The sequence below is a fragment of the Arachis hypogaea genome, chromosome 9, assembly GCF_003086295.3.
Source record: "Arachis hypogaea cultivar Tifrunner chromosome 9, arahy.Tifrunner.gnm2.J5K5, whole genome shotgun sequence".
Classification (NCBI taxonomy): Eukaryota; Viridiplantae; Streptophyta; class Magnoliopsida; order Fabales; family Fabaceae; genus Arachis; species Arachis hypogaea.
The window spans coordinates 8,654,136-8,678,765 of NC_092044.1; the positions used below are offsets into that span (position 1 = coordinate 8,654,136).

Here is a 24,630-nt window from a genome sequence, read left to right on the forward strand (position 1 = left end):
TTATTTTTTAATCTAGTGTTAATTGGATTAACTCTAAAAGTTATTAATCGGTTTTAATAATCTACTTTTTTCAATAAATCAGACATATATACTGAATGTGATCATAAATAATATAGTAATAGTTAAATCTACCAACAAATATATTAGTTGTTATCACACTATAAAACAAATTAAATATAAAAGCTATTAGTACTTATAAATTTATAAAATCGCACTGTTTTTTATTCCTGCAAGGGTTTACTTATCAAATAAACTTAAAATATGAACAAAAATATTTATAAAATGAACCTAGCATCACTTGAGAGAATAATGGAAAATAATCGACTTACCTTGTCATCCATGACAATTATTTCTATGTAAGTGGTTTTGTTCTTGTCAAATTTAAATGGCACTTTTCATAACCTTATAATTCTTACCTTTATTTTTCAAACTTTTTCATTACATAATCTACCATAAGTAACATTGTTGATAGAATCGTAATTAGTAGCACTTAGGTATGAAAAATAATAAATAGAAGAAGATCTATGTTTGAGGTATGTTCTAAATGATAAATAATTGTAACAATTCACTATTACTCCTTTTATATATATATATATATATATATATATATATACTAATTATACACGGTAATAATTAGCAAATATTTTCAATGGAGATACTTGCTACAATTAGGTAAAATTTATGTCATTATATTTTATTAACTTTTATAATTAATTTAATAGAGATACTTACTCAATATATATGTTATCTACATTAATTATATATCAATATTTTTAGGAAAGAGCTAAAAGAGGATATATATATATATATATATATATATATATATATATATATATATATATATATATATATATATATATATATATATATAATATTATTGCTATATAGAAAGCATACATAAATTGCTACATTTTTTTATTATATTATACAACTTAAAATTATAGTATCATGTTATTATTAATTTTAGATACTTGTTATAATTATATCAAATTTAATTATGACTCTAAAAAAATAAAATAGATAACATTCAATATTATTTTTTCTTCTTTTTTATATTCAATATTTACTGTAAATATAAAAAATAAAATAATTAATAAAAAATATGAGCAAAAAAAAATATTAATTAACTTTAATTTATTATCTAATTAATCTTGTGCACATACGATATAACTTTACGAAAATGTTATGAATCACAACATTTTTTATTCTACAAAAAAATACTATATGTAGCCTTTAGTTGTACAAAAATAATTATAAGAATTAATTATTAATATTGATATTAATTACAATTGATTATTGATACCCTAATTTAAAAATATATTTTACCTTTTTAAAATATAATGCATGTACCGTGTACACCTATTATTATTATTATTATTATTATTATTATTATTATTATTATTATTATTATTATTATTATTATTATTATTATCCACTATCAAATTAAATAGGTTATTATTAATGTGTGCATCAACTATCTCCTAATAAACTTGTTCATACCCTAGCCCAATGACAAAGGCCCAGGTCCAAATAAAAGGCCTAGTCCGAAGGATTAAGCCTAGCTAAGTACCGACCTTCACATAAGAAGTCGGTATCGACCACGACTTACTCTAAAGAAGTCGGACATGAGATTAGCTGGCGGATAAACACTCATTCAAATGAGTAACCGCCCCTAAAATCTCTCTAACCGCTTCATAAAGCCATATCTTAACCTCCCCAAGATAATGGGACGGTTAACACCCTAAAGATACGGCACTACTCCAACGGTGGTTATTGGCTCACCACTATAAATACACTGACATCCCTCAGGTATCTCTAAGCCCAATACTCTCTAGACCTGCTAACACCTTTGCTGACTTAGGCATCGGAGTGTCTTTGCAGGTACCACCCCCCATTCACCCACGTATACAAGTCGGAAGGAGGCTCCAGCGTGTAAACCAACTCGGAGTTCACCCTCCGCGGACGATTGGGCCAACCTACGCCATCTATTCTATTAATCTCCGGTTACCCACCGTAACATTGGCGCCGTTGCCGGGGACCCGAGAGATCATCCATCGATGGCGGACAGATCCCACGAAGAAGGCCATGTGGAGACAGATTCTAAGCAAGAGAATCTGGACACAGGCAATAACGATGCGGACCTCGCCCTCCACCAAGAAATTGACAATCAGCATAGAGAAGGCACCTCCGGAGTAAAAAACCCGAAGGTAAATTCCTCAGAAGGGCGCGAATCAGAAAAAGGAGGACCACCCCATGTAACTGAACTCATGGGGTTAGTCCACAGCCGCCTGGAACAGTTAGAACAAGAGCGGGAGCGGCAAAAGGAAACCGAAAAGTACCTAAAAGAGGAGATGGAACGGCGAAAAGAGTTGGAAAGAAAACTCTTAAAGCTAGAATCCTCCCTCAAAAATCGCAACTCCCGTGACGAACAGGAAGAGCCACCATTAGGGGGGAGGACCCCTTTAGCGAGGACATAATGAGGGCTAAAGTTCCAAGGAACTTCAAAAGCCCTGATATGGACCTCTACGATGGAACTACGGATCCAAAGCATCATCTGAGCAATTTCAAAAGTCGGATGTACCTAGCTGATGCTTCCGACGCGACGCGATGCAAGGCCTTCCCGACCACTTTATCGAAAGCAGCGATGAAGTGGTTCGATAGCCTCCCCCCGAGGTCGGTTACTAGCTTTGAAGACCTCTCAAGGAAGTTTTTGATGAGGTTCTCAATCCAGAAAGACAAGGTGAAACATGCACCGAGCCTCCTGGGAATAAAACAGGAGGTCGGAGAATCTTTACGAACCTATATGGAAAGATTCAACAAAGCATATTTGGAGATTCAAGACCTGCCCACAGAGGCAGTCATAATGGGACTAGTCAATGGACTTAGAGAAGGACCCTTCTCGCAATCCATATCTAAAAGACATCCCGTTTCTTTAAGTGATGTACAGGAACGAGCTGAAAAGTACATCAATATGGAGGAAAATGCCAAATTAAGAGACCTAAGTTGGCGACCTGGACCCCCTCCCTCAACTAAAGAGAGGGAAAGGGAAGCCAAGAAAAAGGAAGAACTCGGTCTCGAAAAGCCAAGGAAATATCACTCTTATACTCCCCTAAAAGTTTCTATAGTGGATGTATACAGAGAGATTTGCAACACTGAAAGACTGCCACCCCCTAGACCCATTAAAAATAAAAAAGGGGGGAGCCGCAGCGATTACTGCGAGTACCATAAAATATATGGTCACTCCACAAACGACTGCTATGACCTCAAGAATGTGATAGAAAAGCTGGCTAGAGAAGGTCGGCTTGACAGATATCTCATAGAAAGGTCGGACAGTCATGGAAAGAGAAAGCGAGATGATATGGATAGAAGAGACCCACTACCGCAGACTCCAGAGAGGCATATCCATATGATCTCAGGAGGATTTGCGGGAGGGGGGCTTACTAAATCCTCTCACAAAAGACATCTCAAAAGAGTCTACCAAGTCGGGGAAGAATCACCCGACCTTCCTACTATTTCGTTCACAAAAGAAGATGGGCAAGGAATAATCCCTGGACATGACGATCCAGTGGTAATAACTATGATCCTAGCCAATGCCCATCTCCACAGAACCCTAGTAGACCAAGGAAGCTCGGCGGACATCCTTTTCAAACCCGCTTTCGACAAGTTAGGGTTAGACGAGAAAGAGTTAAGAGCCTATCCCGACACCCTATACGGATTAGGGAACACGCCAATAAAACCACTAGGATTTTTGCCCCTTCACACCACTTTTGGAAAAGGGGAAAAATCAAAGACTCTGAGTATAGACTTCATAGTCATTGATGAGGGGTCAGCTTATAATGCCTTAATCGGCAGAACTACCCTTAATCGGCTCGGAGCAGTGGTATCCACTCCCCACCTCTGCATGAAATTCCCGACCTCAGCGGGTATAGCAACGGTAAGGGGAGATCAAAAATTGGCGAGAAAATGCTACAACGAAAGCCTAAATCTGAGAGGAAGAGGCAGAGAAGTTCACACAATAGAGCTCGGTGGCGCAAGGGCCAGAGAAGAGCTGCGACCACAACCGGGAGGAAAAACCGAGGAGATACAGGTCGGTAAAGAGGAAGGGAAAAACACTTACATAGGAGCCAACCTAGGGGAAACTCTAAAACAAGGGCTGGCCGAACTCCTAAGAGATAATTCCGACCTCTTCGCCTGGAAGGCCTCTGACATGCCTGGGATTGACCCCGAGCTCATGTCCCACAAACTCTCGGTTTATCCAGGGTCCCGACCAGTACAACAAAGAAGACGCAAGCTCGGCACAGAACGAGCCTTAATAGTAGAAGAGCAAGTACAGGCGCTCCTAGAAGCCGGTTTTATCAGAGAGGTCAAGTACCCAACATGGCTAGCCAATGTAGTGCTAGTCAAAAAACAGAATGGTAAATGGAGAATGTGTGTCGACTATACCGACCTAAACAAGGCATGTCCCAAGGATCCTTATCCCCTACCGAGTATTGATACCCTAGTGGACTCCAGCTTAGGGTACCAATACTTGTCATTCATGGACGCCTACTCGGGATATAATCAAATCCCGATGTATGAGCCCGACCAGGAGAAAACATCATTCATCACACCCAGAGCCAACTATTGCTACGTGGTCATGCCATTCGGATTGAAGAATGCAGGAGCCACATATCAAAGGTTGATGAATAAAGTGTTTTCCCCTCACCTGGGGAGCCTAATGGAAGTATACGTCGACGACATGCTAGTAAAAACCAAGAATGAAGTCGACCTCTTATCCGACCTCTCACAAGTCTTTGACACCATAAGGCTGCATGGGATGAGACTAAATCCCGCAAAATGCGCCTTCGCGGTGGAGGCAGAAAAATTTCTAGGATTTATGCTAACACAAAGAGGGATTGAGGCCAATCCCGATAAATGTAGAGCCATCCTAGAAATGAAAAGTCCGACTTGTTTGAGAGAAGTCCAGCAGCTCAATGGCCGACTTGCAGCCCTCTCCAGATTTTTGGCAGGATCGGCACTAAAATCCCTTCCACTATTTTCCTTATTAAAAAAGGGATGCCAATTTGAATGGACTCCGGAATGCGAGGAGGCGTTCCAAGAGTTCAAAAGGTTTTTAAGCCAACCTCCTATCCTAACCCGACCAGTACCAGGGAAAGACCTCGTTCTGTACTTATCCGTAGCAAACAGGGCCGTCTCGTCAACCCTGATAAAAGAAGACGAGGTCGGACAACACCCAGTCTACTTCATCAGTAAGGCCCTACAAGGCCCTAAACTAAGGTACCACAAACTAGAAAAGTTTGCCTACTCCTTGGTAATAGCCTCGCGAAGGCTACGACCTTACTTTCAAGCTCACACAATAAAAGTCCGTACAAACCAACCCATGAAGCAAATCCTCCAAAAGACAGATGTTGCAGGGAGAATGGTTCAATGGGCAATAGAGCTCTCCGAGTTCGATTTGAGATACGAAACTCGGACAACAATTAAAGCCCAGTGCCTCGCCGACTTCGTGGCAGAATACGCAGGGGATCAAGAGGAAAAGCCGACTACATGGGAACTCTATGTAGACGGATCCTCCAACAAAATAGGGAGCGGCGCAGGCATAATATTAGTAGATGAAAGAGGAACCCAAATAGAGGTTTCCTTAAAATTTGAATTTCCGGCTTCAAACAATCAGGCAGAATATGAAGCCTTGATAGCCGGACTAAAATTGGCAGAAGAAGTCGGTGCTACAAAGGTGATGATATACAGCGACTCACAGGTGGTGACCTCCCAAATAAGCGGAGAATATCAGGCAAAGGACCCTAATATGAAGAGGTACTTGGAAAAAACTTTGGAGCACCTTCGACGCTTTGTAGAAACCGAGGTCAAACATATAACTCGGGATCTAAATAGTAGAGCGGATGCCCTATCCAAGTTAGCAAGTACCAAACCAGGAGGGAACAACAAAAGCCTGATTCAAGAAACCCTCCAAGAGCCCTCGATAGCAAAAACAGAAGATAAGCAAGAGGTACTCAAGGTAGTCGGTTTAAACCTCGGATGGATGAACCCCTTACTCGAATATATAAAATTCGACATCCTCCCCAAAGAGGAGAGAGAAGCTAAAAAGATTCGAAGGGAAGCACAACACTACACCTTGGTAAGAAATATCCTCTACAGAAGAGGGATATCAACACCATTGTTAAAGTGTGTACCGATCTCGAGAACCGGCGAGGTATTAGAGGAAGTACATAGTGGGATCTGCGAAAACCATCTCGGAGCAAGGTCACTCGCCAGGAAAGTAATCCGAGCAGGGTTCTATTGGCCGACCTTGCAGAAAGATGCCACAGAATTTGTGAAAAAATGTCAACCGTGTCAGATGCATGCAAATTTCCACGTGGCTCCACCAGAAGAGCTCATTAGTATCACTTCTCCATGGCCTTTTGCAAAATGGGGAATGGATTTGTTAGGTCCTTTTCCCCAAGCGCCAGGACAAGTCAAATACCTGATCGTGGGAATAGATTACTTCACAAAGTGGATAGAAGCAGAACCATTAGCTACCATCACCGCTCAAAGAAGTCGCCGGTTCCTCTACAAAAAAATCATCACAAGATATGAGATACCCTATTCCATTACTACAGACAACGGAACCCAATTCACCGACGCCACTTTCAGAAGCTTAGTAGCCAGTATGAAAATTAAACATCAGTTCACCTCGGTAGAGCACCCACAAGCCAATGGGCAAGCCGAGGCAGCCAACAAAGTCATACTGACAGGGCTAAAGAGGAGATTACAAGAAGCAAAAGGAGCTTGGGCTGAAGAGCTTCCTCAAGTGCTATGGGCCTACAGGACAACCCCCCAATCCGCCACGGGAGAAACACCTTTCCGACTAGTGTATGGCGTAGAAGCCATGATACCCATAGAAATCAATGAGCAAAGCCCAAGGGTAACTCTCCATGACGAGGTCGGAAACATACGGGGCACAAAGAGGAACTCGACTTGCTCCCCGAAGTCCGAGAGGATGCCCAGATAAGAGAAGCGGCATTAAAACAAAGGATGACTACAAGGTACAACAAAAAAGTCATTCGAAGAACATTTGCCCCGGATGACTTGGTCTTAATCAGAAGCGACATTGGAGTCAACAAATCAGGAGAAGGAAAGCTCGCCGCAAACTGGAAGGGACCATACAAAATCAATGAAGTTTTAGGAAAAGGTTATTATAAAGTAACCGACCTGAACGGCACTGAGTTACCAAGATCGTGGCATGCTTGTAATATGAAAAGGTACTACAGTTAAAGCGAACTCTACTCCCTGATGTACTCTTTTCCCAACTTCATGATTTTTTCCCAAAAGGGTTTTTTCTGGAGAAGGGTTTTTAACGAGGCATCATAGTAGAGGCTAAGGGAAAATAGGCTATTAAAACCCTTAGTAGCAAGAAGGTACCTCCTCAATTAATAAAGATCTTTTCATCTACAATATCTCTTATAAAGTCCTTTTTTATTTTTCTAAGTCTTTCTACGAAACGCGCCGACTTAAGCTCGACAAAACGTGAAAATCCCATGAACTGACCTAGATGGTCATCAGGATAAAACGACGAGGTACAAGTCGGCGTAAAGAGGTTATATAAGCCGATCGTAGATAAACTCGGAAACAACCCGACTTATAAGTCGGGACGAAACTCCGAGTAGGAAAGCTCGAAAACACTTCGACTCGAAAGTCGGAATGACGAACCGAGCAAGAAAAAACGCATCGCAAAAATAACCTAAAGTTATAAAAACCCAATAAAACATGGTTGGGCGTAAGGAATAACAAAAAGAGATCGAAAAACCTAGGAAAAAGTTTAAAGGCTGCCTAAAAGTCCTTAAACAAAAAGGTTCGGAAAAACAGACGAACCAATGGGAAAGGTTCTCAGAAAAGATCAAGAGGATTTTGAAAAATCAAAATTAGAAAAGCATACACACATAAGGTAACTTAAACCCTTATCCAAAAAAGGGTATTTATTTTGTTAATTTAAAAAACCCTTATTCAAAAAGGGCATTTGCTGAAATATTTTGTTTGCGGTCTTAAAAGACCAAAATCGTTCAAACCTCACCAAACAACATATAAAGAGTTTAAAAAAGGGGGACTCACAGGCCGAGCCCCCATATAGCCATAAAAAATTATTTTTGCAGAAGAGTAGATGGGTCACCACTACCAGAGTCAGGAGGAGCGCCACCAGGACCGGGGAGAGAGGCATCCACAGGAGAGGAAGAGGAAGTCGGAGGAATAACGGAAGAACTCGGAGCGTCCGCAGAACGAGGAGGGGACTCAATGATCCTCTGCCCCCGAGTCTTCAATTCTGACTTGGAAACAACCACGGGGACAGGAGGATCCACGATGGCGCCATCAATTACCACCTTATCAGGATGTAAAGGAGAAAGATCTAAGTCGGGAGCGATAACTCTGACTTGCTCCAGGAAAATCCTCCAAGACTCCTCGGCACCGTCAGCGATAGAGTCCTCCAAATCGGCGTACGCATTCCGAGAATTCAGCAAATCCTTCTTCACAGACACAAGATCTTGAAACAAACTCTGATAACTCTCCTGTGCTGTCTTCCTCAAACTTGCCTCCATATTGCATTGAGCTCGCAGCTTGCTCTCCTTCTCCCGAAGGCTATCTCTCTCCGCCCTCAGTTTAGCTACCTCCTCCTTCAGCTCCCTCTCATGATCCTGGTAAGCAAGAAGCCTCCCCTCCAACTCCTCAACCTTCGAGGTTACCCCCAAAGAGCTGAGGGGAGTCTTCTCAAAGATATCCAAAAGCTTGCCACAAACACCCGCCGCCCGAAAACTCTCCTCAGCCAGGATGGTGAGGTGGTTTCGAACAGAAACATCATCCATGCTTATATGAGGATAGATGTTCTTTCGGACGAATGCAAGAGCATCCGCCTTAACCCCACCATCAAAAGAAGAGCCAGACTCTAAAGTCTTACGCTTCTTCTTCTCTGGCTCAGGAAGAAGTCGGGCAGAAGAAAGTGGTCGGGTCAAGCTGGAAGAAGAAATCACAATGGGCTGAGAGGGAGTCCCCACGTTCTGAGGAGGAGTAGGAGGAAGAAGAGGAGAGACGATTGCCCTGGCACCACCGGCCCTGGCCCGAGACTTCGCCTTAGCCTCCTGAACTCTCTGGTAAGATTCCTGAGCATTCTTCCTGGCCATATCTGCAAAAGAAATAATTAGCGAAATTTACAAGTCGGCAAACCTCAAGTCGACAGAAGCAAGTCGGAAATAGGAAATGCATTTACTACCTAGTTGCGACCGAACAAAGGTCGGCGTCCCCTGGAGGAATTTCCTAGTGTCCAAGTATGGGGCCCTCCCCCACGCTTCTCGGAAAAACCCCACAATGGCCGCCTCCACCTCGTCCAGGTCATCTAGACCATACTTTTCACAAGGGGAGGCCTCCAGCCAATAAAGGGGAAAACGAGGGGAAGAATGCTCATCCAGGAAAAAGGGGTGGTGACCCTCTACAGCTTGTACTTTGAAAAAATAATTTTTGAAGTCATGGAAGGATTCGTCAAAAAGGGTAAAAATCCTCCGACCTTGTATGGCTCGGAAGGATACCCATTGCTGTTTGTTGTTTAGCTCACTAAAGGGCTTAGTCATATGAAAAAGAAAAAAGAAAATCCTCAAAGAGGTCGGAAAGTCCAAAGCGTGACTAACAAACTGATAAATCTTCAGAAAACCCCAAGAATTGGGGTGAAGTTGGGTAGGGGCAACTCGACAGTGGTGCAAAACAGATATTTCAAAATCCGAAAAAGGAAGAAAAACACCCAAACGGGTGATCATACATTCATACATAAAGAAAAAATGAGGGGCCGCCTCATTGGCCCTCCCAAAACAAACCCAGTCTTCCGGACCCGGGGTTATCAACTCATATTTTGGCTCGTCCTCCTCCGAAGTACAAAGCCTATGGTGAGTACGAAGATGAGTAATAAACTCAGCATCGACCAAGGGTTCCTCCCCAAGGACCGTGACATCAACCCACTGAGAAAGAACATTCACAGAAGCCATTTTCTTTTATGAAAGGTGACAGAAACCTACAAAAAGGAAAAAGAAAAGAAAAATAAAAAAACACGGTCCCTAAAGAAGGGGGATATGAAGCCAAAATCTACAGACCAACCTATCTACCCACAAAACAAAAGCATGCAAACACAAGGCATGACGTAAAAGAAGCAAAGCTAACCTTTATCCGAAAAGTGAAGGTTGGAAGAAGCAGAAGTCTCCAAGCGCAAGAATGCAGCACGAACAAGGAAAGAAGAAGTTTGAAAGATTGCGGAAACGGAAAAATGAAAGAGAGGGAAAGTATTTATAAACACGCTAAGGGGCATAATGGTAAAAGCGGAGCAGTCATTAATGAGAATGCACCGTTACCAAAGCCATCAATCCCTAAGCACATCCCTAACAGACACGACGCTTGAATAGACGTAACTGTCAGAAACAAAAGGACGCGAAAATCACGTCGGTTTAAAAACCCGTGTTTCCTCCAAGAAAGTCGGCTACGAACCCGAGTTAAATACTTGAACCCAAGCCCTAAAGAGATCTTGGGCTCAAGTAGGGGCACTGTTCATACTCTGGCCCAATGACAAAGGCCCAGGTCCAAATAAAAGGCCTAATCCGAAGGATTAAGCCTAGCTAAGTACCGACCTTCACATAAGAAGTCGGTATCGACCACGACTTACTCTAAAGAAGTCGGACATGAGATTAGCTGGCGGATAAACACTCATTCAAATGAGTAACCGCCCCTAAAATCTCTCTAACCGCTTCATAAAGCCATATCTTAACCTCCCCAAGATAATGGGACGGTTAACACCCTAAAGATACGGCACTACTCCAACGGTGGTTATTGGCTCACCACTATAAATACACTGACATCCCTCAGGTATCTCTAAGCCTAATACTCTCTAGACCTGCTAACACCCTTGCTGACTTAGGCATCGGAGTGTCTTTGCAGGTACCACCCCCCATTCACCCACGTATACAAGTCGGAAGGAGGCTCCAGCGTGTAAATCAACTCGGAGTTCACCCTCCGCGGACGATTGGGCCAACCTACGCCATCTATTCTATTAATCTCCGGTTACCCACCGTAACAAAACTTATTATACTTGAATGAGAATTTGAATTATATCAATTGATATAATTAGAATGATTAAAAATATCGATAATTGATAAATAATTTAATAACGCATTGAATATTGATTTAATAAAATTATAATAAAGATATTTTCTTAAATTAATATAATCATGCATTATTCATAAGCCAATTGTAATATAATTAGAATAAATTATTTGAGAGAAAAAAAAGTTCATGTATAATTTTTAAAAATTATAATAATTTTTTTAATTATGTATACGTATATATTAATTTTGTTATATATATATATATAATTTTTTTATTTATGTATACGTATATATTAATTTTGTTATATATATATATATATATATATATATATATATATATATATATATATATAACGGTAGTTTTTCTTAATATATATAGATATACATATATAATTTTATACATATATATAAATAAAAAAGTATAGGAATTATATTTTATTAAACTCTTTGTTACTGATTATTAAAAAAAATTTAAATCACATATATTAATTATTTTTTTGTTATAAGTATTTCGTTATATATATATATATATATATATATATATATATATATATATATATATATATTATTCTACAAACGTGCAATAATTTTTTATTTTTTATGTCCATATATATTTCTCAATCTTAGCCCCATTCATACGCATATTAACAGTTTTTTTCTAATAGTGATGTTTTAATTTTTTATTTTTCTTTTTTCACGTATCTTTTCTTTTTTTAAATAGTGATGTTTTATTATTTCTTTTTCTTTTTTTTAAATACATTTTTCTTAATAATTACATTACTAATCTAAAATATAAAATGAGAAAAAAAAGTGATACATATATCCAAGAAAGAAAATAAACTTAAAAATCAAGAAAAAATTTTATATTAAAAACTATAAAAATAATATATTAAAAAAGAATAGTCGTAATATATAAATTGAGTCAATAATTTAAATTTTTCTAAAACTAATTTAATCAAATACCAACATTAGAAATAAATGACTTAAATAATATTAGTCTATTCTATTTTAGTAACCCTTTTAAATTGTTATGTTTGACATGATTTATTTGTATATCATTTAAATTGACATTATTTTTAATTATAATAATCATTTAACCTTAATAATTATGTTAGAATTTAATATTTTTTTATGCCTTACAATAATTATCTATAAAAAAACATATATATCATAAACAAATTTTTAAATAAATGTTTCTTTTTTTCCTATTTTCACATTAAAAATTTTTTTGTTTTGTCTTTTTTAATTATTATTATGTTATTAGAATTGGTAAATAATATTATAAAAATTCTTTAGAAATAGAAATAGCGATGAAGCCTTAAATAATTAATTCAATAGAATTAAATTTAAACGAAATAAGATGATTTAATCAATTATACAAATAATAGCATATTTATAAATATTAATAATGAAAATAGTCTCACTAATGTAAATGATCAATATAATAATTATATGAAAAAATAACTAATTACATAATTGCATAATTTTCAAGATCCTATATAGTTGAATCTAATGGAGAAATAAAAAATATCTATATAATAATGTCCAAATATTTTAGCATACTATAAATCATATTATAATTTTAAGTCAACTCCTTAAACACATTATAACATAAACCATTTAAAAAAGACACCAAATTAACAAATATCACATGGGTCACAACATATACTCTAAATTATGACGGTATTTCAAATAAAAAAAGTATCAATACAGAAAAATAAATGAATATAACTAAAATAAAGAGCAACAAAGAGACACACACAAAAAATAATAATAAAAAGAATCAATAAAAATATTAACATATAAACCACATACACAAACAATATATATATATATATTAATTGTGAATAAAAAAAAAGACAATATATATATATATATATATATATATATATATATATATGAGTTGAAGTACACGTGACAGAATAGAATACTACAAAATAAAATTATAGTAAGATTATTTAAAAATAACGTAAAAATGACACTTTTTTTTGTTAATCAGAAACTAAAAGAAAAAAATATGCGCCTAATAATAAGCAATTAAAATAAACAAAAATTTTAAAAATATATAAAAAAATATATAAATAAAGATAAAAGAAAAAAAGTTCAATAAATTACAAAAATTGTACCTAAACACAAGAGAGAGAGGGAAAAAAGAAAATGAATGAGTAAAAAATATTTAATCTTGTATAAATAGATGGTATTGAGAAAAATAAATTAATTAAATTAATTCATATATTTCGTTATCAAATTTATTATTTATTAAATAATTCGATATTTACTCCAATCAAATCAAATAATTAATCAATTCATATAAATTATAGTAAATAATGGTGAAATTTGAATGTCTAATTAAATTAATTAATTGATATAATTAATTATAATGGATTTATTTTAATGAATTAAATGAGATAAATCAGGAAACACCTCAAGAGCACGCCACATTAATTCTATTATTAAGTGCAAAAATCCAATTTTTATATAATAGAATAAATAGATAGATAATAAAGATATTTTCTTAAATTAGTATAATTATGCATTATTCATTAAATATTAATTGTAATATTGTAATATAATTATAATAAAATTATTTTTCTAAAATAAATTTATTTAGAGAAATATAAATTAGTTATTAATAACCGGTCCATTATTATTATTATTATTATTATTATTATTATTATTATTAAAATGATTAAAGGTATTTTTGATTGATAACTGATAAATAGTTTAATAATGCATTAAATATTAATTTTATATAACTATAATAAAGATATTTTTTTAAATTAGTATAATTATGCATTATTACTTAAATGCTAATTATAATATAATTATAATAAAGATATTTTTATAAAATAAATTTTGAAGCGAAAATAGTGTATTCATTTTGGCAGAAAAATAGATTCACGAGAAATCGATACCTCACTTTTATTAGTTGAAAAAAAACTCAATTTTAATATATTAAGTAGATAAATATGTCATTTTATTTATTAGTATTTTTTTTATTAAATTAACGAGACAACACTGAATCTATTTTTAAAATTTAACACAAATAGGGGGAAATAAGTATTAAGAACACAATTGGTATTTATACCACAAACCATCAAACCTTACAATAACTAATCCAAAACATTTCGATAATCAAATATTTCAATACTAACAATTTAACAATAAATAGCCAAACATTTTACCCGAATTAATCGAACATTTTAACTCAAACGACCAAACAAAATAAAGTAGGCACCCACACCTCTTTTCTGATGAATTTAATAATTAAAAATTATTAAATAATTATTTTAATAATTTTTAATTATTAATTTCATATAAAAATAATTATACATAATTTTTTTATTAAATAATTTAATTAAATTTATTAAATTATTTAATAATTTTTTATTATTAATTTTACACAAAAATAACTGCACGATCTTGATGAAATTTTGCATGTGAGCTTCCTGAAAATGCATGAAGACAAGAATAGATCCATCCATGTCTGGGCTTAGAGCCAACAATCCCCTATCAAAGGGAAACAAAGCACCTTGACCAAAGTGAACTAACCTTCCCCAACCAAAATCAGCTTCATACACCGTCATGCTCATCCAGCTTGTAACTCCAAAGTTTGGATTCCCATAGAATAACGCATCTTCTCTATACTCTCCTTTTTCCAAGAAAGGAGTCCTAATTCGATCCATTCGCTTTTCGCACGCAAAGAAATCGATTTGTGATCTTATGTATTCATCGTTAATTCTTTCCACTGCTTCCCTTATGTTCTTTGCAGCATAACTCAGCGGCTTTGACACGATGTCTCCGACGCAGCACATCGGAGAGATCGTGAAAGCTAAAGCGTTTCCAAAATAGTTTTGAGGCAGAGGAGGATTCAGCTTCCTGCGAATATCAACCACCGTCTGGAACACGGTTGGTTGATCTTTGCTAAGCTCACGAGCCTTACAAGCAGATCTCCATAGATGTGCTCCAATGGCTTCAAATCTGCTATAAGGCTCCCCAGATTGGAAGCCGTTATTATCATTATTGGCATCTTTCTTCAGTTTTTGGACTTGTTCAGCTGTGAGCTTCAATTGAAAGAAAGTTTTCTTCTTCTTTTGCTCTTCTATGGTGTTGGTACTTCCCAGAATGAGTGGAAGAGGCTTCATCTCTGCATGATCAAAGCGTGGCGATGACAGTGGGCGTCGCGGTTTTAGCAACTTTTGGTCATGAAACGGCAATTCACTTGCCTCCAATGTCTCTCCTCTAGTCATCTTTATTCAGTAAATGGTGAAATCCATCATTAAATACTTGCTTTTACAAATAACAAAAATAATAAAAGAAACTCTTCCAAGTAAGTAGATTCTAACCATTTTTATCGGTATTTAATTAATAAAAATATTAAATTATTTTTAATAAATAAATTTAATTAAATTATATGTGTAAATTTTAACAAGAGTAAATTACTTTTTATATTTATAAAAATTTTAAATGATGATAAATTTACTCATAAAACAACAAAGTGAAAGTCCTCAATATATAAAATAAGAGTATTTTGGACAAATAACTTTAGTAAACCAAATAGATTTCAATATGTTCTGAATGTCCCAAATCAAAAAATACAACGGAAAAATCCTAATGAAAATCGAATCAAATTAATTCGAATTAATTGAAAAAAGAACTTGAATGAAAATCGAAGTTGGTCCATTCGAATTAAATGAATGGTAAAAAAATACGTAAATTCTAAATTCGATTTTTAAATACGTGTAAATCAAAGCGACAAGATTCGATTTAGCCAACGGTCTTTATCAACGTAAATCGAAACCATTTGATTCGATTTAATGGTTTTTACTTGTTTCAATTTACATGCACTTGTCGTCGAATGTAATTAGATATGTTCAGTGATTAAGTCTTTAACAAAATGGGTATAATATATTTTTATTTCTCTCTAAATATACATATATAAAAATTAAATAAATTTATATATTTATTAATATATAAAGTTATATTAAATTTTTTAATTTTAATAAGAACAAATTAATAATTTGTAGAAATATTTTTATAAAAGAGAGAAATAAAAATATATTATACACATCTTGTTAAAGACTTAGTCACTTAACATATCGAATTACATTTGAGGACAAGTGCATGTAAATTAAAACAAGTAAATTCGATTTATAAGACCATTAAATCGAATCAAATGGTTTCGATCTACGTTGATGATGAAGATGGTTGGCTAAATCGAATCTTGTTACTTCGATTTATGTATTTTTTTACTATTCACGTATTTCAAATTGGCTAGCTTCGATTTTCATTAATTAAATGATCACAAATGATGCTATTTTAAATTAAATGACTTATATAATGATGATCTCATTTATAGTTATAAATGCTAATTGAATAAGTCATTATTACTTTTGATTTGGAATTAAATGAGAATAAAACCGGATATTATCTTTTGTTCTTTAGATAATTATCTTTTTAGATTTTAGATATATTATATTTTGGGTTTTAAATACTATTTTATTTGGGTTTTAGGGTTTAATGGTTCCATGCTCAAATATAAATAGACTTTTAGGGTTTTGGTCCCAATATACCAAAGCCGTCTTTGTTGTTTTTTCTCAATCAAAAGAGTTACAGTTTAGCCACCTAAAAATACAGAAGACTTTGGTTGAACAAGATCGAAAAAATCACAAGATCTAAATTCTTCTATCAATTTCTGACTCTTATGAATTTAGGTACATTTTCGCATTATAATATTTTGGTGATTAAATATGGATGATTTGGATTATAAAAATTAATTTATTCCAACAAATGATATCAGAGCCATCCATAATTTATTCATCGAAAATATTCGTTTTTTTTCTATTATCGAATCAATATATATATATGTATGCTGTTTACGTGGTAAAACCATTGCACGCATATATATGAACTTGTTTGCAGTTGTGTGTGTGCATCAATGTATATATATATATATATATATATATATAAATGGTTGAAAAGGGAGCAAGCAAGCTTAACACAAACACAGGAGCAAGCAAGCTTAACGCATTTATATATATATATATATATATATATATATATATATATATATATATATATATATATATATATATATATATATATTATTGATCGTTTGCTCCCTTTTCAACCATTTATATATACATATATATAATATATATTATTTGTGTTGAACCCGATTGTGTTTTCGGCCATTCATATATATATATATATATATATATATATATATATATATAGTGCGTACAGAATGTGTAAAGCATGTTGTATTTTATTTGTTTGTAAAATTAATAATTTCATTTGAAATATTGATGGAGTATTATTAAATTATAATTTTTTTTAAATGTCTAAAAAGATACTATTAAGATTTAAATCCTTTTACGATTTAAATATTTTTTTAATTGTTACATAAGAAAATTAGTAACAATTTAAATTATTATACCCACATATTTTATAAAGATTTGGTTTTGAAATAAATTGATTGAATATTATGCTGCCAAAGTAGCCTCTTTTGTGAAAATTGATTTATTCAAAACATAAGGAATATGGTGATATGTAATTCATGCGAATATTGGTCGGCCCAAAGGAAGGCCTATATTTGGCCGAATTACATGCACATATTAATGGTAAATAAATATTTGGGTAACTAAGAATAAAGTAATACTTATTATTTATGCGAACAATAATCGGCCCAAAGGAAGTTTATTATTTGGCCAAATAATAAGCATTGCACACTTTTGTTTATTTTCTATTAATTATGCAGTCAATAATCGGTTCAAAGGAAGGTTATTGTTTGGCCAATTAATAGAAAATATATGCGGTAATAAGTAGGTTGTAAAATTTAAGTCTCCATGTGCACATTAAGTCGGTCCATAGAAAGGCTTAATATGCGACAGAAATTTTGACAATATTTGATTACTGCAATAAGAGTATCACTTACAGTTAATTTTTCTATCCAAAGATTGAAAATTAATGTTGTTCTAGATATCTCAGTATAGATTTTTCCCTATTATTTAACTAATGTTTACTGCATGTTTATTTGTTCTAATTTAGAAACTATGGCTTTAGCTACCAATATTTCTGCACAAATTAGCAGTATTCCTATGCTGAATGGTTCAAACATTAAAGTTTGGAAAGATACCGTGGAGATTGTCCTCGGTTATATGGATCTAAATACAGCTCTTCGACGGAAGAAACCCACTTCCACTCCGGAAAATCTCAATGAGGTTAAAATAGAGAAGTGGGAGAGATCCAATCGAATGAGCATTATGATCATGAAACGCTCAATTCCTGAGGCGTTTCGGGGCTCAATTACTGAGGATAAAGATGCCAAACAGTTTCTAAAGGGTGTTGAAAAATTCTTTACTAAGAATGAAAAGGCGGAGACAAGTAGTCTTTTGAGCAAACTTGTCTCCATGAAGTATAAAGGTAAAGGGAACATTAGGGAGTACATTATGGAAATGTCTCATCTTGTTTCAAAATTGAAAGCACTAAAGTTAGAGTTGTCTGAAGATTTACTCGTGCATTTTATTTTGATTTCCCTTCCTGCATACTTTGAGCAATTCAAAGTGAGTTATAACACTCTGAATGACACTTGGTCCTTAAATAATCTTATATCTCACTGTGTGCAAGAAGAAGAGAGGCTACAGCAAGATAAGACTGAAAGTGCTCACATGGCTTCATCTTCTCAGAATAAAAGAAAGCGTGATACTACTGCGGATATACCTTCTCAGCAGAAAAAGGCTAAGAAACAGGATCAAGTTTCAACCTGTTTCTTCTGTAAGAAGGCGGGACACATGAAGAAGGATTGTACCAAATATGCCACTTGGCGTGTAAAGAAGGGTATAATTCTTACTTTTGTTTGTTCTGAGGCTAGTTTAAGTTATGCACCTGTTGATACTTGGTGGGTAGATTCTGCTACTACTACTCATGTAAGTGTTACTATGCAAGGTTGCCTGTGGAGCCGACCACCAAGTGATGCTAAAAGATACATCTATGTGGCAGACGGCAATATAGTTGCAGTCGAAGTTATATGAACCTTTAGATTATGTTCCACGAGTGGATTTTACTTGGATTTATTAGAGACATTTTATGTATCGTCATTTAAGACGAAATTTGGTTTCTATTTCTCGTTTGGACGAATCAGGTTATTTTTGTTCGTTCGGAGACAATAAAGTCAGTCTCTTTTATAATTCGAATAATATTTGCTCTGGTCATTTGGTGAATAATCTATATAGGCTTGACTTAAATTCCTATAATAATGAAATACTGCAAACGGGTACAAAACGAAAACTAAATGAGAATTCGACATCATTATGGCACAAACGCCTAGGTCACATCTCTAAACAGAGAATCAGAGGCTTGTGTCGGATGGAAATCTTGGACTCCTAAATTTGGTGGACTTTGAAGTCTGTATTGAGTGCATAAAGGGGGAAAAACAACAAACAAAAGGAAATTAGGTGCCGAGAGAGTTAAAGATGTCTTAGAACTGATACATACCGATATATGTGGCCCATTCCCTACTGTCTCTTGGAATGGACAACGGTACTTTATTACGTTCATAGATGATTACTCTCGTTATGGGTATCTATATTTAATTCATGAAAAGTCCCAAGCCTTGGATGTTTTCAAGTCTTTCAAAGCTGAAGTTGAACTTCAACTTGGAAATAAAATTAAAGCTGTCAAATCTGATCGTGGTGGTGAATACTACGGAAGATATGACGGTTTATGTGAGCAACGTCCTGGACCTTTTGCTCTTTTCCTAGAGGAGTGTGGTATTATTCTGCAATACACCATGCCAGGCAAACCTAGCATGAATGGTGTTGTAGAGCGAAGGAATCAAACTCTTAAGGGTGAGAAGTATGATTAGTCATTCTTCCTTGCCTGAATCACTCTGGGGAGAAGCCTTAAAGACCGCAGTGTACATCCTTATTAGGGTGCCAAGCAAAGCAGTTAACAAAACCCATATGAAATTTGGACTAGGAAAAGACCCAGTATAAAGCATTTGTATATTTGGGGATGTCTAACTGAGGCGCAGCCTTATAGGCCGCATGAAAGAAAATTGGACTCAAGGACAATTGGTTGCTACTTTGTTGGTTACGGTGAGCGTTCACGAGGGTACAAGTTTTACAATCCTGCATTAAGGTCTATTTTTGAAACGGAAAATGCGAGATTTCTTGAGGATGTTGAGTTTGGGGGGAAGGAAATGTTAGGAATGTTACTTTTGATGAGGATTCTGTAACTGATAATGATCAGGTCTTTGTACCTATTATTGTTCAAAACACAGTTATAGTACAAGAGCACAATGAGAATCATACTGTAGATCCAGTTATAGTACAAGAGAACAATAAAAATATCGTTGTTGCTCAAGATACTGCTACAGCACAGAAAAATAATGAGAATCTTCCTCAATCCCAATCCTACAGCAAGCTCAACAACTTCAAGAAGTGTCATTAAGGAGATTCAATAGAGAAAAGAGAAAATCCATCTATGATCTCAAACAAGCTTCCTGTTAATGGTATCACGAGTTTCAACAAGTTATTACCTCATATGGTTTTGAGGTAAATATTATAGATAAATGTGTATACCGCAAGTTCAGTGGGAGTAAATACATCTTTTTAGTCTTACATGTTGATGACGTTCTACTTGCCAGTAACGATATAGGCTTGTTACATGAAACTAAGAAATTTCTATCGAACAAATTCGAAATGAAAGATTTTGGTGATGTCTCTTTTGTATTAGGAATCGAGATACTAAGAGATCGCTCTCAAGGTATTCTTGGATGATCACAAAAGAACTATATCGAAAAGATTTTAAGTAGACATGTCATGGAAAGATGTAGACCAATGGACACACCCGTAACTAAAGGAGACAAGTTCAGTCTCAAGAAATGCCCTAAAAATGATCTTGAGAGGACAACAATGCATGATAAACCTTATGCATTAGCACTAGGGAACTTAATGTATGCTCAAGTCTGCACAAGTCCCGATATATCATTTATAGTGGGAGTGTTGGGTAAATACTTGAGCAATCCAGGCATGGATCATTGGATAGCTATTAAACGCGTAATGCGTTATCTAAAGAGAACAAAGGATTACATGCTTGCTTATCGGAGATCAGAAAATTTTGGAGATCATTAGGTACTCTGATTCCGATTTCATGGTATATGGTTGCAAAACTTTGTGATTGAGCTTCATATAGTAGATGACATTGAAAGGCCATTAAAGATATTTTGTGACAATAAGTCAACAGTATTATACTCCAACAACAATAAGAGCTTGACAAAATCGAAGCATACAGACATCAAGTTCTTAGTTGTCAAGGATAAAGTTTAAGAAAAACAAGATTTCCATAGGACATATAGGAACAGAGTATATGCTAGCAGACTCAATAACCAAGGGATTGACCCCTAAAGTCTTTCATGAGCACACTGCTCAGATGGGTGTCAATATTTGTGATGCCTTGGTTTAGTGGGAGTTTATTTTATGCTATATATCTTATGACAGATATTGAGTTATTTTTCTACAGAATTAAGTTGATGGTTTATTTCATGTTATATGAAATGTTCATTTTGCAATATTTGTATTGTGTTTGATCTCAATAAAGTTGGACCAATTGGAAATAGACATGCATGAGATCACTTTGCATGTAATTTCCATATTACTCATCCAAATTTGATCTATGTCGTTAAGTATATTAGGATGGTGATTGGCGTGGTTTAGTCACGAACATTTAATGTGATAAAAGCTGCGGTAGTTCCATATCTAATGTATGAGACGAACCAGATTGTTAAAGTAATGAGAGAAATAGCATTCAGATGCGCGCATAAAGTTTATAAGATGTGATTATGTCAAGAAAGAATATATGTATAGCCCAAGTGGGAGATTGTTAGGAAATTATTTAATTTCTTAACTTATTTGTGGGCAATACATATATCAATTATGATCACAAATGATGCTATTTCAAATTAAATGACTTATATAATGATGATCTCATTTATTGTTATAAATGCTAATTGAATAAGTCATTATTACTTTTGATTTGGAATTAAATGAGAATAAAACCGGATATTATCTTTTGTTCTTTAGATAATTATCTTTTTGGATTTTAGATATATTATATTTTGGGCTTTAGATATTATTTTATTTGGGCTTTAGAGTTTAATGGTTGCCATGCTCAAATATAAATAGACCTTCAGGGTTTCGGTCCCCAATATACCAAAGCCGCCTTTGTTGCTCTTTCTCCATCAAAAGAGTTATAGTTTAGCCACCTAGGAATACAGAAGGCTTTGGTTGAGGAAGATCGAAAGAACCTCAAGATCCAAATTCTTCCATCAATTTCTGACTCTTATGAATTCAGGTATGCTTCCGCATTATAATATTTTGGTGATTCAATATGGATGATCTGGGTTATAGAAATTAGTTTATTCCAACACTTTTTTCAATTAATTCGAATAAATTTGATTCAATTTACTATGTGTTTTATTACTGAATTCGATTTATATAGAAATATAATTTGAGACTTTCAACGTTGTATTTTTTTATTTGGGACATTCAGAACATATTAATATCCATTTGGTTTATTGAAGTCATTTATCCGAGTATTTTGTTACTTTTTATAATAAATATATTGTAGTTATTTTTTATAAAAAATATTAATTTAGAGTGATTCAAAATTTAATTTATTAATTTTTTTAACTAAATTAATATATTTGATTTAATTTTGACAAAAATAATACAATTTAATAAGTTATATATATATATATATATTAAATTTTAATTACTAAAAGATAATAACAAAAGATATTTTAAACGTGTTGAGTGGGTCCCTCTATAAAAACATTACTAAGTAGTAATGATCAATTAACCCACTAATTAAATACTAAACATGTATAAAAATAACCTTTGCCCATGAGTTGACGAAGTGAATAGCTGCAAGGCCATCACATAAGGGATGAGACAAAGCGATTCCAATGGCGATGCCTTCTTGTAATTGTTGGAACCTTGTGATTTGTGCGAGCAACAAAGGAAGCTCCTCTATGGGTCGAGAATAATCAACGGTTGGGATGAGTTCCTTGATTGGCTGACTCGGTGAGAAGTCTCCATATTCAGCCATTGATTTGTTGGATTGGGCTTCAAGAAGCATGGCTCCTTTTGCGTTACAATCCAGTTTCAAACGGTCACTTTGGCCAAGACCAAAAAAAAAAAAAGTCACTTTGGCCAATAAGCCTCAACTCAAGTGGCACATACTTCTCTTTCTTATCAAGAGGTCTTGAGTTCAAGTTTGATAAAAAAGAGGATATCATGTGTGTGTAAATGTGGTATGTGTGAATGTCTAGGGTTGTCCAATCCATCGACAAAAAAAAAAAAAAGGTCATTCTCTGCTAACCATAAGACACCAATAGGACTTTTTTTTTTGGTGTCACACTATAGGAACCAATGATTCTTACCATTTTTTTTGTCGGTTTCAACTTTCAACACTCAAGTCTCAAGGCTTGTGCTTTATGCCGAATCAGTAATCACAATACATATATGACTAAAATAAAAAATATATTTTTTAGTCAATCTTATAATTTTTTATTAAATAATATAATATATTACAAAATTTATTGATATTAAATTATTAAAGAATTATATGATTAAATAAAAATCTAAACAATATTTAAAGAATTACTTGTATTTAAACATTAAGAAAATAACATTAAAATTAATATATTTAAAAATATTAAAAATTTTAAATTTATAATAAAAAATAAAAAAATTAGTAAAAAAATTAAGTTAGTGTATGACATTTAATTTTAAAAATTAAAATAAATTACTTAATGTAAAGTTAGAAACAATTAAATGCATCTGTAAAAATAATATAATAGATAATACATGAATAAATAATATTATAATATATAACAAATTAATATATAAATAAATAATATTATGACACATTTGATGCAATTAATGAATCGATGCATGGTCGTAATCATATCGTTATACAGGACCACACGATCATGTGATATTGATATTTGATTAAACAAAACATTTTGATATATTTTTCAATTTAAATTTGTGATGGAGCATCAAGTTCCATGTGGATATATATCTAGTAGAACTTGGACTCACGAGTCACCATACACTAGTTTTGTGTTTAATTTTAAGAAAAATTATCAATTTTATCCATCAAAATTTAGAACGCTAATAAATTGATTCATAAAAAACGAAATTAATTTTATATTTATAAAATATGAATTTTTATAGAAAAATTATTTAAATTCTAAAAAATTAAATAAAATTCTTAAATTATCATTTAACGTAACATTTTACCTTTTTTAAATTAAAATGTGAAAAAAAAATCGGCGAGAGTGTGCAAAAGAACAAAAATAAAGAATAGAAATAAAAAGAGGAGAGATAAGAATTTGAGAAAAACGGAATTCCAATATTAAATTAAAATCATTGATTTCAAAATATTCAATACAACGAAATGGGTTTATATGCAATACATCTAACTATGGACAAGC

General features: G+C 34.0%; 1 protein-coding gene across 1 annotated transcript; it reads right to left on the reverse strand.

Annotated features, from left to right (window-relative positions):
• Nucleotides 1–9,013: 9,013 nt before the first annotated feature.
• On the reverse strand, nt 9,014–23,605 carry LOC112708822 (hydroxycinnamoyl-CoA:piscidic acid hydroxycinnamoyltransferase-like). The gene is made up of 4 exons (XM_072201947.1): nt 23,025–23,605; nt 14,546–15,376; nt 9,852–9,992; nt 9,014–9,169 (listed from the first exon to the last, which is right to left on the reverse strand). The coding sequence occupies exons 1-4, from the start codon at nt 23,265–23,267 to the stop codon at nt 9,014–9,016; spliced, it is 1,371 nt and encodes a 456-aa protein (XP_072058048.1). The 5' UTR covers nt 23,268–23,605.
• Between the last annotated feature and the right edge of the window lie 1,025 nt (nt 23,606–24,630).

Bases quoted from the DNA above. Each gene is read 5' to 3' on its own strand.
- LOC112708822 (XM_072201947.1), bottom strand. From the start codon at position 23,267: ATGCTTCTTGAAGCCCAATCCAACAAATCAATGGCTGAATATGGAGAC. The intron at 9,993-14,545 runs GTGCAGTTATTT...GTTCTTTCTCAG, and splicing joins TGCAAAATTTCATCAAGATC to TGGGTTGATGTCACGGTCCT. The intron at 9,170-9,851 runs GTTTGTTTTGGG...TTTCTTTTGCAG, and splicing joins CCCCGGGTCCGGAAGACTGG to ATATGGCCAGGAAGAATGCT.